Raw genomic sequence first — 17,201 nt, 5'->3', positions numbered from 1 at the left:
ACACAAAGGATCGATAACACTAGTGATTATAATTAATTTTTGAACCTTTCCTCGGCAACGGCGCCAAAAACTTGATGTGTATATAAATGCACTAGTTTTAGTCCTACTTTTAAGATATAATTTAGATAAACAAAGGCAGTGGACTTGTCAATTGGTGGTATAGTTGAATAAGCAGGGTATTGAACACAGAGAACGGTAATTAAACTAATAACATAACATTTAGGTCTTACCTAAACATTTAGTCAGTGATATTGGTCAAACTTAAATTTATCAAATTGTCAAGTTAAGCCATTTTCTTATAAATTTTACCTTAATCATATTGCATTGTTTTATTATTTGATTGTTTTCCTTTGATTATTATTTATTGTTTTTATTTTTTTCTTATATTATTTATTTATTCATATTTTCCAAAATTTTATTTATCTACAAAAAGTGCTTAAAATTACTAGGCCCTAAAGACGAACATTATACTAACTCAAGATATACTTATCAAAATAATTGATTACTGATTCTAACAATTAGCCATGACAGGGACAAAGATACACGTTGAACAAGTAACCCAATCCAAGTTCATATGAAAGAGTTGTGGTTGTTCAAAGCTGAAGAAAAGTTATACACATTTTGTGATAATAAAAAAACTAGGCCTAGAAAACTAACAAATTTAAGTAATGATGTTTAGGGCTTTGTAATTCACGTTATACTCATCAAAATCAATCCATTCTTAAGCCTAACATATGTCCAAGACAAATAAGAAAATGAGGCAAGGAAAACCAGCTCATTCAGAGGCTCAGAGCTCATAGAAAAGAGCTACGAGAGTAAGAATATGATACTGGTTTGGTTCTGGTAAAATCCCAAACCTAAAGCACCAAATACTGAAAGTCCTCAGAACTATTTTGCTTCATTTGAACAAACCAAGTACCAACTCGTATGTGTGTATATGATACTATTTCAGTTCGGTACCATCAAGATCGTTGTTCACCTTAAACTATTCATTCCATGCCTATCGGGCTAACCACAGGATCTCCAAGACTATCTAAAAACCCAACCTTCATGTCCACTTCTCTTTTCCGGTCCCCCGTTCTTAATTATAAACATTTAAGATCCGCACAGGTTCAATACAATGAAAGAGTAGTTTAATGCTTTATTAATTACATGTGGGTGCTCATTCATCGACCCATGAAACCAATGTTGTTAGTTATATATCCATATTAAAAAAGAATTACAACACAAATCTCTTGTTTTCTATAAAGCACAATTTGTAGCTAATGAAAATAGCCATTAACTAGGTATCGACTATAATGAGACATTTAGACCGCTTGTCGAAGTAACAACTAAACACATAGTTCTCAGCTTCACGGTTTCACATTATTGGCCAGATCACCGGATTGATGTGAAAAATCCTTTATACACTGTCATATACAGTAGACAATTTACATTTTTCAGCCTCCAAGTTATTATCATCATCGGTATCCTAACAATATCCGTCTATTAAAATGGCATTTATATGTTTTAAAATAACACCACAAGCATGACTTCATCATTTTACTCTGTTCACGGTTCACCTTGGGTTTACTCATATCATATCAAACCTATCACTATTCATTTATTATAGAAGACTTGATACAACATACATTTTTTTGTATATCGACAACATTGTTATCATTACATCGCCTCCTAGTCTCAACTATTTCTTTGCTATCGTTGTATCTTGTGACAAAAATGACATGTTTTGTCCCAATGAAAGTATGTAGTTGATATAACAGCCAATACTCTTGCAAAAATTGATGATATAAGACCTTCTGTTGTCAATCCCACATTGTACCGCGGTATATACGACGCTTCACAATATCTCACATTCTATAGCACCTGGTTCCTCGTATGTAAGATTTATCTGAGTATTTTGTATCTTGGACTTGGACTCGGCGAGTTGGAGGCCCGACTCGCCGAGTAGAGACAAGACTTGGGACGCGGTTAAGTTGGCGACTCGGCGAGTCCGTGCTGTCTGATGAAACCCTAAATTCCAAGGGTTTGCACCCTATTTAAATGACCATTTGCGCCCCAACTCCGCCCCATTCACCTCAGATCCCTAACCCTCGTTCAAAGCTTTATTCCTTGAGAGTTTGAAGCATTCCTAGTGTGTTTTGAAGTTTTGGAGAAGGGAGAAGAGTGGATCAAGAAGAAGAAGAAGAGGAGGTCAGCCATCTTTGAGCAATCTCAGAGTTTCCCTTGAGGTAAAACTCGATTTCCCCCTCTGTTTTCATGCTTATTGTTCCTTATAACTCCATTAAATCCTTTTTGATCCATTTCCAAGCTTATGTATGCTTGTGGACTCGTAATAAGCTGGGTAACTTCTAGATCTAGGTGAGATCGAGCTCCAGGAGCTTGGATCTACTACCTTTATGGACCCATGTTGCATGTACACCCAAGATCTACCCTTTTTGGTGCATTTTGAGCCCTAAAACCCTCTTTAGTGAGTATCTACACGTAAAGTTGGAAACTTTACGTGTTATTCATGCTCTAGGAACCCAGATCTGTGGATAGCATAAGCTGGATTCAAGCAAAATCGACCATATAGAGACTGCATGGTAGCGACTCGGCGAGTCGTTCATCTGACTCGGCGAGTCTGCTCGCGAGTCTCCGAGTTTGTCCCCTTTTCGTTGTGTCGAGTAGAGTAGTGAGTCACGGGGTGTGACTCAGTGAGTTGGAAGCCGAACTCATCCATGAAGGAACTCGGCGAGTCATTGCCCTGACTCGGCGAGTTCAAGGCAATCTCCTTAGATCAAGATCAAACTCGGCGAGTTGTTCATACAACTCGGCGAGTCGCAGAAAAAGTGTTCATCGGATGAAGATGAACTCGGGGAGTTGTTCATACAACTCGGCGAGTAGGATGAAGGACTTGAACATCAGTTTGGAAGGAGAACTCGTCGAGTCAACGCCTAACTCGACGAGTAGAGACGGGATCCAGGTCAGTCGATTGGACAGGGACTCGGCGAGTTGGCGAGCTAACTCGGCGAGTCGGGTCAACCGAAAGTTGACTCTGACTTTCACTTGGGGCATGATCAGGGGTAAAATGGTCATTTTACCCAAAGGACAGTTAGCAGTGTTTGATTGAGTATGTTGTGGGAATTACAGCTGGAGAATTTCCGGAGCAGCAGCAACAGCAGTAGACGGTCAGTTCCTAATCAGATCAGCAGCTACTTCGAGGTGAGTTACCTTCCAGTAGCGGTGGGTCTACGGCCACAATGCCGGCCCACCAATAGGAGTCGTATGTTAGATGATTGTCTTTGTGATATCATCTAGGTTTGCTACTACCTGATATGTTATATGCTAGCATGATATGTTATATGTGATAGAAGTAGAGATCGGTTGTTAGGACCGAAGGGTAGTTCAGACACCCCATAAATGTCTGACAGTATGTGATGATATGTTTGCATGCTGGCTTGTTATGTTATATGTGATAGAGGTAGTAGGAGGGGACCAGTCCCCGAGTTCGGTTGTTAGGACCGAAGGGTAGCCCAGACACCCTAGATATGTCTGATAATATGTTATGTATGATATATGTGTAAGTAGCAGTAGGGGTGAAACAGTCCCCGAGGATCGGTTGTCAGGACCGACGGGTAGTCAGCACCCCAGAATAGCTTGACACGGGTAGTCAGCACCCCAGAATGGCTTGACACGGATAGGACGGCACCCCAGAATGGCCGCACGGGTAGTCGGCACCCCAGAATTGCCGTAACGAGTAGTCAGGCACCCCAGAATAGCCTGGAAGTATGTATGTTATGTGTTTGTATGGTATGTGGTACGATGGGGTGGGAAGCTCACTAAGCTTTGTTCTTACAGTTTACAGTTTTGGTTTCAGGTACCTCTTCATCAAAGGGGAAGGAGCTGGCGCGGTAGCGGCACATCATGCACACACACTGGTTTCTGCATTTACGAGATTTCTCTGGGATTTATACTCTGATATTTTGATAGGTTGTATAATTTGGCTTTTAGACATGGTTTACGTTGTGATGTGGTTTGATCAAACAATGTTTTTAATTATTAATGTTTTCTAAAGTAATGTTTTAAAAACGAAATTTTTGGACGTGAAAATTGGGTCGTTACAAGTTGGTATCAGAGCCCTGGTTTGAGGGATTCGGACACACCTTCGGGGGTGTCTGAACTCAAATCGAAGGATTAAAAGATTTTCCAAAAAGAAAATGTTTTCTACAGATTGAGAAAAGAGTTTTGAGAAAGAACAAAGTGTGTGATGTGCGCAACCGGCCGAGCTCAAGTAAGTATTCCCCAAAGTACCCATACAAGTTTATGCTATGTTTATCAGCTTTTGTAGAACAGCATGCTAGAATAGGACTAAGGATCTAGGAGTGATGCCTTATGTGCCTGCTTTATATGTTTCAGCTGTATGAGAAATTGCATGCTAGTGTTGAGTAGACAGCAAGTAGGATAGCCTGATTAGGTTATGCATGATAGTATGAACTTAGCATTGTATGCTAGTACAAGTTCCTGTAAGCAGATAGAGATTGATTGAAATTGTTACCCTTGTCTGAATGTTGCTTGCTTCGTGCTTTGTGAGACTCTGAATAATGGGAGTTAGCCATTAGGTGAATACGTCACATCACATGTGATCAGGGTTGAATAATCTTAGAGTGCTAGATTTGATCCTATTGCGCAACTCTTGTTTGATTCCAACCATTGTAGGGATGAGTCTGTTACTCGAAGGATTATCTGAGCCTCATCACATATGATGGTATTCAGGTAATGGCTAATTGGCATTACAAGGAGGCCTGCAGCTGAGGATTGGATGGAGTAGAGTCAGGGATTTCCCTAGGGCAAGCCTAGGATGAGTATAGTGGAGGACAGCAATAGTGAAAGGGATCTGGCGGAGTCGAGGCAGTCCTTGAAGAAGGTACGGATAGATGTGGAAGGTAGTATGGGCCCGTACTACTGAAAGCAGAGGATCCGTACCCGAACCAAGGGAGGCCAAGATGAGACCAGGGAACTTGTAGTAGATGTGATCCCTCAAGAAGTATTAGTATCGCTAATAATTGTTATTTATGTATTGCAGAATGGTGGTACTTCGATCGAGGCCGATAGATGGCGGTTCAGGACAGGGCTCAGGTTCTGGATCAGGTTCCGAGCCGGTAGATGAGGGACTACGCGAGTTCATCGCGTCAGAGATCACTAGGGGTATCCTTGAGTCGACCCCCATTATCCGCGGGTCGATCAAGGAAGGGATCATCGAGTTGATGGAGGATCACCTCAGGGCGTTCAGGAGTGACATGGCATCTGGCCAGTCGGGATCTCGCACACTGTCCTTTAAGGACTTCAGGGGCAGTGGTGCGCCGGATTTCCACGGGGTGAAAGACCCCATTGCTGCCAGGCGATGGATTGCGGACATCGAGTCTGCATAGTTGACTAGCTTCTGCCCCGAGGGGTGGAAGGTGAGGTATGCAGCAGGGTGTTTACGAGACCGAGCTCGAGATTGGTGGGAGTCAGTGGGTGACTCGTTGGGAGCCTCAACGATCGAGGCTATGACTTGGTCGGACTTTGTAACCAGGTTCAGGGCAGAGTTTGCGCCGGTTGTCGAGCTTCAACAGCTGGCCAGGGAGTTTTTGGACATGAGACAGACGACGGAGACTGTGGCGGAGATCACCGCCAAGTTCTGGGAGAGGGCACTGTTGGTGCCCCAGTATGCGGGCGATGAGGACATGAGGAGGACCCGCTATCACGACATGCTCTGGGCTGATATCCGGGAGCACGTTAGTTTTTCAGCTTGCCCTACCTTGGACTCCATGATTGTTAGGGCGAGGGAGAGGGAGATAGATTTGGAGCATATCCGGAAACGGAAGTCAGAGGAGGGACAGATAGGAGGGGCTTCGGGGAAGAAGCCCAAGGGATCAGATGGTAGGCCGAAAGGCCAGTAAGGACCGAGCCGCTGCAGGAAATGCGGCAGGCCTCATGAGGGGGCATGTAGACTGGGATCATCAGGCTGCTATAAGTGCGGCAAGACGGGGCATTTTAGTAGGGATTGTACCGCCCCTGCATCTGTGTTACAGACATCGGAGTTGCTATGTTTCCACTGCAACCAGATAGGCCACAAGAAGGCCAATTGTCCCCAGTTGACAGCTACAACGTCAGTGAAGACGCCAGCACCAGCAACCCTGCGGATTACTGATGGTCGACAGGGCAAGGCAGAGGCTCCAGTGGTGAGGAGTCGGGCATTTCAGCTGACTACCAAGGAGGCACGCGCCGCACCCGATGTGGTGACGGGTATGATTCTTTCCCTCTATTTTATTTTTATGATGTTATGATATTGATATGTGCTCGGTATATATATATATATATATATATATATATGTGTGTGTGTGTGTGTGTGTGTGTGTGTGTTAGGATCGTTCCATGTGAACGGTATCCCAGTTAAGGTGTTGTTCGACTCGGGTGCTACCCGATCGTTTGTTTCTCATGCGCTTAGCAAGAAGTTCACTGAGTCTTCGGGCATGTTGGATTGCCCTTTGGAGGTAGAGATTGCTGACGAACGATCGGTGCGAGCGTCATCAGTGTTCAGGGATTGTGTTCTGAGGTTATTCGAGGAGCGTTTTTTGGTGGATTTGGTTCCCATTCCGTTGGGTGGGAACAAAGTGATTATAGGCATGGATTGGTTGAGCCCTAATGGGGCAGTGATAGATTGCGCACAGCAGCTAGTACGGGTCAGGACCCCAGGTGGGGGAGAGTTAGTGATACATGGCGAGAGGCCACAGTGTGGACCCACAGTCTGTTCGGCAGCGAGGGCTAGACGATACCTTCAGCAGGGATGTGCAGGGTATATTGCGTACGTGATGGATACCCAGGAGGCGGGTAAGGCGACCGTTAGCGAGGTTCCGGTGGTGCGAGATTTCGCAGATGTATTTCCAGAGGAGCTTTCTGGAATACCTCCGGAGCGACAGGTTGAGTTCAAGATTGACCTCGTTCCTGGTGCGGCTCCGATAGCCAAGGCACCATATCGGTTGGCTCCTCCTGAGATGCAGGAGTTGTCTACACAGCTGCAGGAGCTGTTAGACAAGGGATTCATTCGACCGAGCAGTTCACCCTGGGGAGCCCCGATTCTGTTCGTGAAAAAGAAGGACGGGTCGCATAGGATGTGTATAGATTACCGGGAGCTGAACAAGGTAACGGTGAAGAACCGTTACCCACTCCCGAGGATTGATGATCTCTTTGACCAGCTTCAGGGAGCATCTTGGTTCTCCAAGATTGATTTGCGTTCGGGTTATCATCAGATGAGGGTCAGGGAGGAGGATACGCAGAAGACAGCGTTTCGGACGCGCTATGGCCATTATGAGTTCGTGGTGATGCCGTTTGGGCTCACCAATGCTCCTGCCGCGTTTATGGACCTCATGAACCGCGTGTGCAGACCGATGTTGGATCGATCTGTGATAGTTTTCATTGACGACATCTTGGTTTATTCCAAGACACAAGAGGAGCATGAGGAGCATCTGAGAGAGGTATTGGAGACCCTGAGGAGGGAGAGCTTGTATGCCAAGTTCTCCAAGTGTGAGTTTTGGTTGCGCGAGGTGCAATTTCTCGGACACCTTGTCAACTAGAACGGGATTCTGGTCGATCCGGCCAAGGTCGAGGCCGTGATGAGGTGGGAGGTTCCGAAGTCTCCATATGAGATTCGGAGTTTCCTAGGATTGGCAGGCTACTATCGGAGATTCATTGAGGATTTCTCCAAGATAACCGTACCCCTGACACGGCTGACGAAGAAAGTCGTGGTCTTTCGGTGGGGACCCGAGCAGCAGGCTGCATTTGAGACACTGAGACAGAGATTGTGCGAGGCGCTAATCTTAGCCCTGCCAGAGGGCGTAGAGGATTTTTTGGTTTACTGTGACGTGTCCATTTCAGGGTTGGGCGCGGTACTGATGCAGAGGGGGCATGTCATTGCCTACGCTTCGAGGCAGCTCAAGCCTCATGAGGCGAACTACCCGACGCATGATTTGGAGTTGGGGGCGGTGGTTTTTGCCCTCAAGATTTGGCGGCATTACCTCTACGGGGTTCGATGTACCATCTACATGGACCACAAGAGTTTGAGGTACCTCATGGATCAGCCGAATCTGAACATGAGGCAGCGTCGGTGGCTGGACGTGGTGAAGGATTATGATTGTGAGATCCTTTACCACCCAGGGAAGGCCAATGTGGTGGCCGATGCACTTAGCCGCAAGGCGGCGCCAATCAGGGATATTTGTATGAGGATGACTGTGGTGACTCCCCTGTTGAAGCAGATCCGGGAGGCTCAACAGGAGGCTATGAAGGAGGAGCATCGGAAGAGTGAGCGCATAGTGGGTCAAGTCACCTCTTTCGATTATGATAGCCGAGGACTATTGATACTACACCGTAGGGTGTGGGTGCCATATCACGGAGGCGTGCGCCAGATCTTGATGGAGGAGGCGCATAAATCCCGATTCTCTATTCATCCAGGGGTGACGAAGATGTATAGGGATCTTCGTCTAGATTATTGGTGGCCCTACATGAAACGGGATGTCGCTTGGTACGTTGAGCGGTGCTTAACCTGCAGGAAGGTCAAGGCCGAACATCAGAGACCGCATGGCAAGATGCAGCCGTTGGACATCCTGTTGTGGAAATGGGAAGATATCACGATGGATTTTATCATGAAGCTTCACAGGACCGCGCGTGGAGTAGATTCAATTTGGGTCATTGTGGATCGATTGACCAAGAGTGCTCATTTTATTCCGATTCAGGAGAGCATATCGGCCGAGAAATTAGCCGACATCTATATTAGGGAGATTGTGGCGCGGCACGGGGTGCCAGTATCGGTTATCTCGGACAGGGATGTGCGTTTTACTTCCAGGTTTTGGAAGAGGTTTCATGACAAGTTGGGCACTCGTTTGCATTTCAGCACCGCCTTTCACCTGCAGACAGATGGTCAGAGCGAGCGGACCATCCAGACTCTGGAGGATATGTTGCGGGCGTGCGTGCTAGACTTTGGTGGTAGCTGGGATACTTATCTTCCCTTGGCTGAGTTCTCATACAACAACAGCTACCACGCGAGTATTGACCGTCCCCCATTCGAGATGTTGTACGGTCGGAGGTGCAGGACCCCGATATGTTGGGGTGAAGTTGGCCAGAGAGTCATGGGGAGCACCGAGGTGGTGCTCAAGACGACCGAGAGGATCCAGTAGGTTCGGAGCAGGCTTCAGACTGCTCAGAGTCGACAGAAAAGTTACGCCGACAAGCGTCGATCCGACTTGGAGTTCCAAGTCGGGGATATGGTTCTCCTAAAGGTGTCGCCTTGGAAAGGCGTCATTCGATTCAGGAAGCGGGGCAAGTTGGGCCCGATATTTATCAGACCGTTCAGGGTTGTAGCCCGGGTGGGCAAGGTGGTGTATAGGCTGGATCTGCCAGTCGAGCTCAGCCAGATCCACAACACTTTCCATGTTTCTCAGTTGCGGAAGTGCCTAGTGGACGATTCAGCAGTGGTGTCGATAGAGGATATACAGGTTGATGACAGCCTGAATTACATTGAGCGCCCAGTCGCAATCCTCGACGGGAAGTCGAAGGATTTGAGGAACAAGCGAGTGGAACTCGTGAAGGTGCAATGGCAGCACCGGAAGGGATCAGAGTGGACTTGGGAGCCGGTGGAAGAGATGATGGAGCATTACCCCGAGCTGTTTCAGGATCGAGCAGCAGACTTCGAGGACGAAGTCTAAAATAAGTGGGGGAGATTTGTAGCACCTGGTTCCTGGTATGTAAGATTTATCTGAGTATTTTGTATTTTGGCCTTGGACTCGGCGAGTTGGAGGCCCGACTTGCCGAGTAGAGACGAGACTTGGGACGCGGTTAAGTTGGCGACTCGGCGAGTCCATATTATGGACTCGGCAAGTCCGCGCTGTCTGATGAAACCCAAAATTCCAAGGGTTTGCACCCTATTTAAACGACCATTTGCGCCCCAACTCCGCCCCATTCACCTCAGAGCCCTAACCCTCGTTCAAAGCTTTATTCCTTGAGAGTTTGAAGCATTCCTAGTGTGTTTTGAAGTTTTGGAGAAGGGAGAAGAGTGGATCAAGAAGAAGAAGAGGAGGTTAGCCATCTTTGAGCAATCTCAGAGTTTCCCTTGAGGTAAAACTCGATTTCCCCCTCTGTTTTCATGCTTATTGTTCCTTATAACTCCATTAAATCCTTTTTGATCCATTTCCAAGCTTATGTATGCTTGTGGACTCGTAATAAGCTGGGTAACTTCTAGATCTAGGTGAGATCGAGCTCCAGGAGCTTGGATCTACTGCCTTTATGGACCCATGTTGCATGTACACCCTAGATCTACCCTTTTGGTGCATTTTGAGCCCTAAAACCCTCTTTAGTGAGTATCTACACGTAAAGTTGGAAACTTTACGTGTTATTCATGCTCTAGGAACCCATATCTGTGGATAGCATAAGCTGGATTCAAGCAAAATCGACCATATAGAGACTGCATGGTAGCGACTCGGCGAGTCGTTCATCCGACTCGGCGAGTCTGCTCGCGAGTCTCCGAGTTTGTCCCCTTTTCGTTGTGTCGAGTAGAGTAGTGAGTCACGGGGTGTGACTCAGTGAGTTGGAAGCCGAACTCATCCATGAAGGAACTCGGCGAGTCATTGCCCTGACTCGACGAGTTAAAGGCAATCTCCTTAGATCAAGATCAGACTCGGCGAGTTGTTCATACAACTCGACGAGTCGCAGCATAAGTGTTCATCGGATGAAGATGAACTCGGCGAGTTGTTCATACAACTCGGCGAGTAGGATGAAGGACTTGAACATCAGTTTGGAAGGAGAACTCGTCGAGTAGAGACGGGATCCAGGTCAGTCGATTGGACAGGGACTCGGCGAGTTGGGTCAACCTAAAGTTGACTCTGACTTTCACTTGGGGCATGATCAGGGGTAAAATGGTCATTTTACCCAAAGGACAGTTAGCAGTGTTTGATTGAGTATGTTGTGCCACATAAATTGCATATATATATATATATATATATATATATATATATATATATATATATATAAATTTTCTACCAAATTTAAATATATACATGAAAAATCAAGTAGAAAATAATTATCAGATTGATATTTAAGGTAAAATAGATCAACCAAAGAGAAAAAATATATATACACGAGTTTAAATTAGATAAAAGAAAAAGCAAAAAGTATAATTTCAACCAAGTAATTACTAATGAGTTAGGTTACTTAGATCAAATTTTATGTATTATAAACTATATTATAAATATACGTTCTGTATTGTTTTTATATATTAATATATGTCGGGGGCGGGTACAGGGTCGGGGATTAAGGGTATCCCCATCCCCACTTTTTTTATTCGGGTATTCCTCATCCCCGTCCCCATCCCCGGTCAACCTGGGGATTCCTCAGTCAAAACGGGTGCGGATTTCGGGTTCCCCATTGGGTATGGGGCTTTTTGCCATCCCTATGTTGTGGGAATTACAGCCGGAGGATTTCCGGAGCAGCAGCAACAGCAGTAGACAGTCAGTTCCCGATCAGATCAGCAGCTACTTCGAGGTGAGTTACCTTCTAGTAGCGGTGGGTCTACGGCCACAATGCCGGCCCACCAGTAGGAGTCGTATGTTAGATGATTGTCTTTGTGATATCATCTAGGTTTGCTACTACCTGATATGTTATATGTGATAGAAGTAGAGATCGGTTGTTAGGACCGAAGGGTAGTTCAGACACCCCAAAAATGTCTGACAGTATGTGATGATATGTTTGCATGCTGGCTTGTTATGTTATATGCGATAGAGGTAGTAGGAGGGGACCAGTCCCCGAGTTCGGTTGTTAGGACCGAAGGGTAGCCCAGACACCCCAGATATGTCTGATAATATGTTATGTATGATATATGTGTAAGTAGCAGTAGGGGGTGAAACAGTCCCCGAGGATCGGTTGTCAGGACCGACGGTTAGTCAGCACCCCAGAATAGCTTGACACGGGTAGTCAGCACCCCAGAATGGCTTGACACGGGTAGGACGACACCCCAGAATGGCCGCACGGGTAGTCGGCACCCTAGAATGGCCGTACCGAGTAGTCAGGCACCCCAGAATAGCCTGGAAGTATGTATGTTATGTGTTTGTATGGTATGTGGTACGATGGGGGGGGGGGGGGGGAACTCACTAAGCTTTGTTCTTACAGTTTATAGTTTTGGTTTCAGGTACCTCTTCATCAAAGGGGAAAGCGGTAGCGGCACATCATGCACACACACTGGTTTCCGCATTTACGAGATTTATCTGGGATTTATACTCTGATATTTCGATTGGTTGTATGATTTGGCTTTTAGACATGGTTTACGTTGTGATGTGGTTTGATCAAACAATGTTTTTAATTATTAATGCTTTCTAAAGTAATGTTTTAAAAACGAAATTTTTGGACGTGAAAATTGGGTCGTTACACATTCACTAGGCACGACATCTCATATGTCATGCAATAAATATGTTTGTTTATGCATGATCCTTAGAAACCTCGCATTAATGTTCTCAAACGTATTTTGTGGTATATCCATGGCACTCTTGATTACGAGACTCAAATCTTTGTGTCACCATCGCACGTGCTTACAACTTATTCAGATGCATATTGGGTGGGTTGTCCTACTACAAATCCTTCAATACCAGGATATTGTGTATTTTTTGACGACAATATGCTATCTTGGTCCTCCAAATGACAAGTCATCATTTCTCGCTTCTACGCTGAAGCCAAATACCAAGTTTTGCCAATATCGTTAATGGAATTTGTTGGTTACGTAATCTACTACGCGAGCGATGCTGTTTTTCTAACTAAAGCCACAATCATTTGTGGTGACAACGTTTGCGATATGTACCTAGACTATAACCATATCCGATATCTACACACCAAACACATTAAGATCAATATATATTTTGTTTGAGACAGTAGTTATGGGACATGTCCGGGTTCTTCATATCCCCGCGTCACCTTGGTATGCAGATCCAATTTAAACTTTCAATCGGCCATCTTCCGTCCCAACTACATGAATTTGTTAGTAGATAATGTTATGTGTTTATGTATGCATTCTTGGCACATGGCCATGTGTGTAGCCATTGTTCTATTTCTATGTATTATTCAATAATGAGAAGATATATAGATATTTTTAAAAGAAATAATCTCCATCAAATATCATATGTTCGTTAGTGCTATTTATGATTCTATTATTCTATAAGCCTCAATGCTTGATTCACCATTTATTGATTCCGAATTCACACTATATAACATACCATTTTACTAGGAGATCCTTATGCAAGAAAATGGTAATGAGAATAATCTTTAATGGATTTTCCTTTTCCTGTTATGGTATAAAATAAAGGGTAAATAGGTATTCCCCCCAAACCGAAAAAATAAATAAATAAATAATTACCATATACGCCATTCTCATTCCTTTTTATGGTATAAAGAAATAAAAAAAAGAATTTACATGATGAGTAAGATATTTTTGGTAAATGCCAATTCCATAGACGCCCATTTTCTTGGTAACCATAAATATTGTTTGATGAAATAGAATTAATAGAAATAAATTTAAAACCAACCGGCGTAAATGTTAGACAATGGAAAAGCCAATTGAGGCGGTGTTTGTTACTTAAATGCGGGCCGTGTTGCCGTCATTATTTCGGTCGGCAATTCCACTCCATTGTAACTAGTGATTATAAATTTATAATTATAATTTATAAACTAACCTTAAACATAAATTTAACTAGAACTTGCTTCTTTATAACTGCTGGTGCCACGTCACACCATACAATGTGTTTAGAGTCGAAGTAAAGCAAAGGAGGTGCTCGATTTAAACGGCCGCGTCATCCATCCTAGCTGGCACTGGGCCCAATTTTAACCTAAAATGAATTATTTAATTTTTTTTTTTGAAAAGATGGCAATTCCCAGGCTTTTTCTTTGAGGTGTCAAGTTGACTTGTAAAGAAAGAAATTCGAAAAACGGGCACTCGGATTCGGGCAGCGTATGTTACGCCATGTGCCTGTTTCATGCTTAAAGAGTAAATATTTCCTTTTTATTACCATTAATAAAAAAAACTGATAATATAAATACCAGGTAACGGATGCCATAATACCCAAAGGCGTGGTTCAGATCCTAGAGAGAGAAAGTAACAGCTCTATTTTCCATGGCGATTTAGTCAAGAATTTCTTCGATTTTGGGTTCTCTGTTAGCTGTAAACCGCTATTTCCTTTGTTTAAATCGTTCCCAAAGCAACAAGACTTGGAATCAAGACCTATTTCATCTCTTATTTCTGATCTGCATAATACTATCTATCTCCTGAAAGGAAGACGAAGCCAAAATGATGCAGATGGACAGGAGACCTTATATGGATGAGTTTGAAAAGCTACTTGTGCGAATGAACACTCCAAGGTCAGCATCTCCTCTGTTACTTCTTAGATATTAAGTTCCGTATGTGTAATCTGATGACCTAATTAAACACCCGAGAGTAATTTTTCAAATTCTGTCGACATATTTGATATATCTGCGTTTTTCCGACCGGAAATTTTTAATTCACTTTCTTCAACTGCTACTACAAGCTTAGTGTTCTAATCACGGTATGTTTGAAGGGAAACAACGATTTGTTATTGGATGATTATAATAATAATATAAAACTGATTTCTGATTTTTTTTTTCTAAGTCTCCCAAAATTGTAAAAGATAAAATTAGTTCTAATTTGTTCCACAATCCAATTTTGACTTTTCAAAGACCAATTCCTTTTCCTGTCTCTAATTTCCAGTTCAAAGTTCGAATTTTCTTTCACGCTATGCTTTCTCACGACAAGTCTTAATCAACTTTTTTCTGTCAATCTCAGGGTCATGATCGACAATGCCGGTTGTGTAAACGCAACCCTAGTCATGGTAAGTTTGAATTCTTAGAGTTGACCAATTTCCATATTAAATCAATTTATAATTCGACAATTAAACTAATCCTTTTTTTTAATAATTTTTAGATTGATAGTGCCAGAAAAGATAGAATTCTTCTAGAGGCTGTTCAAGTGCTTACAGATTTGAATCTTCTGATTAAAAAAGGCTATGTCTCATCCGATGGAAGGTGGAACATGGATGGTAATTAAGCTTTTATATTTATTTATTTTTTTCGATAATTTTGTTCATGTAGAATTAACAGTTGATAATTAACTGTTTTCATCTCGTTATCTACAGTTTTTCATGTTACCGATTTGGGTGGTAACAAATTGACGGACAACAACATCATCAATTGCATTCAACATGTAATTTACTTTTTTCCTTTTACCTTTTTCTTTAAGATTTTTTTCTTAAATAAAAATATTTAAGTTTACCATAATCTTATTTCTTTTCACAGTCACTCGGTACAATTCGCAACACAAGATCCAAATCGATCGATGGAATGACAGCAATCGAGTTAACCGGGACCGACCGAGTCGGCCTTCTCTCCGAAGTTTTTGCGGTTCTTTCGGAACTCAAATGTGATGTGGTTGAATCCAAAGTATGGACACACAATGGCCGGATCGCGGCTCTCATTTACTTAAAAGATTGTGATTCCGGATGCTCGATTGAAGATTCTCAAAAAATTGAGAAAATAGAAGCGAGGTTAAGAAACGTACTTAAAGGGGATAACGATATCCGAAGTGCAAAAACTTCGGTTTCAATGGCAATCACTCACACTGAGAGACGACTTCACCAAATGATGTTTGCAGACCGTGATTACGAGCGGTCTGCAAACATAAAAACCAGTGGCGAATGCGATCATTCGCCACTGGTTTCTGTTCAAAATTGTTTGGAGAAAGGGTATTCGGTTCTAAACATTCAGTGCAAAGATCGTCCTAAGCTTTTATTCGATGTTCTTTGCACTTTAACCGATATGCAATATGTCGTGTTTCACGCAACCATTAACACCACAGAAACCGGAGCGTATTTGGTATATATTCTCATACCATTTTGGCATAAAATCGTTTTTTTTTTGTTTATTTTGCTAAATATTCCGTGTTTCTTATGGTTTAGGAATTCTTTATTAGACATATGGATGGAACCCCGATTAGTTCGGAAGCCGAAAAGCAGCGCGTGACACTTTGCTTGCGGGCCGCCATTGAGAGAAGAGCATCCGAGGTATGAAGTTTACACTGTTTGTTTAACTGATTAAGTCCATTAAGTAAAAAAGAAACAGTCAGCTGAATTATATATATTTTTTCTAGGGTGTGAGGCTTGAGCTATGTACGATGGATAGACCGGGGCTATTAGCAGAAGTGACACGAACATTTAGAGAAAACGCGTTAAATGTGACAAGAGCCGAAATATCAACAACAATGGGAACGGCTTTAAACATATTTTATGTGACGGATGCACTTGGGAATGACGTGGATTCAAGAATGATAGAATCGGTCCGACAAGGAATCGGGTCGGATTGCCTAAGGGTAAAGGAACTACCATTTAGGAATCAACAAAAAGGAGAGAATGAAGAACAACATGGAGGTGGAAGTGGACTTGGTGGGGCGGTTTTGTTGTCACTTGGGAGTTTAGTTAAAAAGAATCTTTATAATTTAGGGCTGATAAAGTCGTATTCTTGAGAATTAAAAAAAAAAAAAAGATTTAAGATTTGTGTTTTGTACAGAAGAGAGATGAAAGAAATATTATTGGTGAAGGTTGGTGATTAGTAGGTGGACACATACATATGTTAGGTTTGGGTTGATGAAATGAAAGGGGGCCACATTACACATAGATAGAAGAAGGGGAAATGGATTGATGGGTAATTATTTAGGTAGGTGATTGGTTTACACTTGCATCCATTTGTTCCCTAATAGACATTAGTTAGTAGTTAGTAGTTTGTACATACAACTTATTTTATATCTACTACAATTACTGTTTGACCAATTTGACTCTGCTTTATAATATTATATATGTGTATATATTAATTTGTATGATGGAAAAAAAAGGTAGTAACGTGCAAAGTGAAAAAACAATGACATATATTGACATGATTGATGGAATTGGATGATATTTGAGGATTAAGATGGTTCGGCTTTAATCCCTTAAAATCTTTTGGAAAGATTTCGCTACGATTGCAACATCTTGGAATCAACGCTCTTTCTAAAAGGTTTTTGTCATGTGAGAAAACCAGTTCTATTTCTTGGGTAGCCATTTCTTTTTTGGACAACAGACACGTCTTTACTTATATAACCTCAAAAG

General features: G+C 43.0%; 1 protein-coding gene across 1 annotated transcript; it reads left to right on the top strand.

Moving 5' to 3' along the window:
- The first annotated feature begins 14,098 nt into the window (after positions 1–14,098).
- On the top strand, positions 14,099–16,886 carry LOC145091374 (ACT domain-containing protein ACR8-like). The gene is made up of 7 exons (XM_079029073.1): positions 14,099–14,409; positions 14,852–14,897; positions 14,990–15,104; positions 15,201–15,268; positions 15,361–15,936; positions 16,020–16,124; positions 16,211–16,886. The coding sequence occupies exons 1-7, from the start codon at positions 14,339–14,341 to the stop codon at positions 16,580–16,582; spliced, it is 1,353 nt and encodes a 450-aa protein (XP_078885199.1). The 5' UTR covers positions 14,099–14,338; the 3' UTR covers positions 16,583–16,886.
- The last annotated feature ends 315 nt before the right edge of the window (positions 16,887–17,201 follow it).

The sequence above is a fragment of the Lactuca serriola genome, chromosome 3 (assembly GCF_051521515.1).
Source record: "Lactuca serriola cultivar US96UC23 chromosome 3, Lser_US96UC23_V15, whole genome shotgun sequence".
NCBI lineage: Eukaryota > Viridiplantae > Streptophyta > Magnoliopsida > Asterales > Asteraceae > Lactuca > Lactuca serriola.
This window is presented reverse-complemented; position numbering and strand designations above follow the sequence as displayed.

Coding starts and splice junctions, on each gene's coding strand:
- LOC145091374 (XM_079029073.1), top strand. CDS start 14,339: ATGATGCAGATGGACAGGAGACCTTATATGGATGAGTTTGAAAAGCTA. Junction 14,410..14,851: donor GTGCGAATGAACACTCCAAG/GTCAGCATCTCC, acceptor TGTCAATCTCAG/GGTCATGATCGACAATGCCG. Junction 14,898..14,989: donor TAAACGCAACCCTAGTCATG/GTAAGTTTGAAT, acceptor AATAATTTTTAG/ATTGATAGTGCCAGAAAAGA.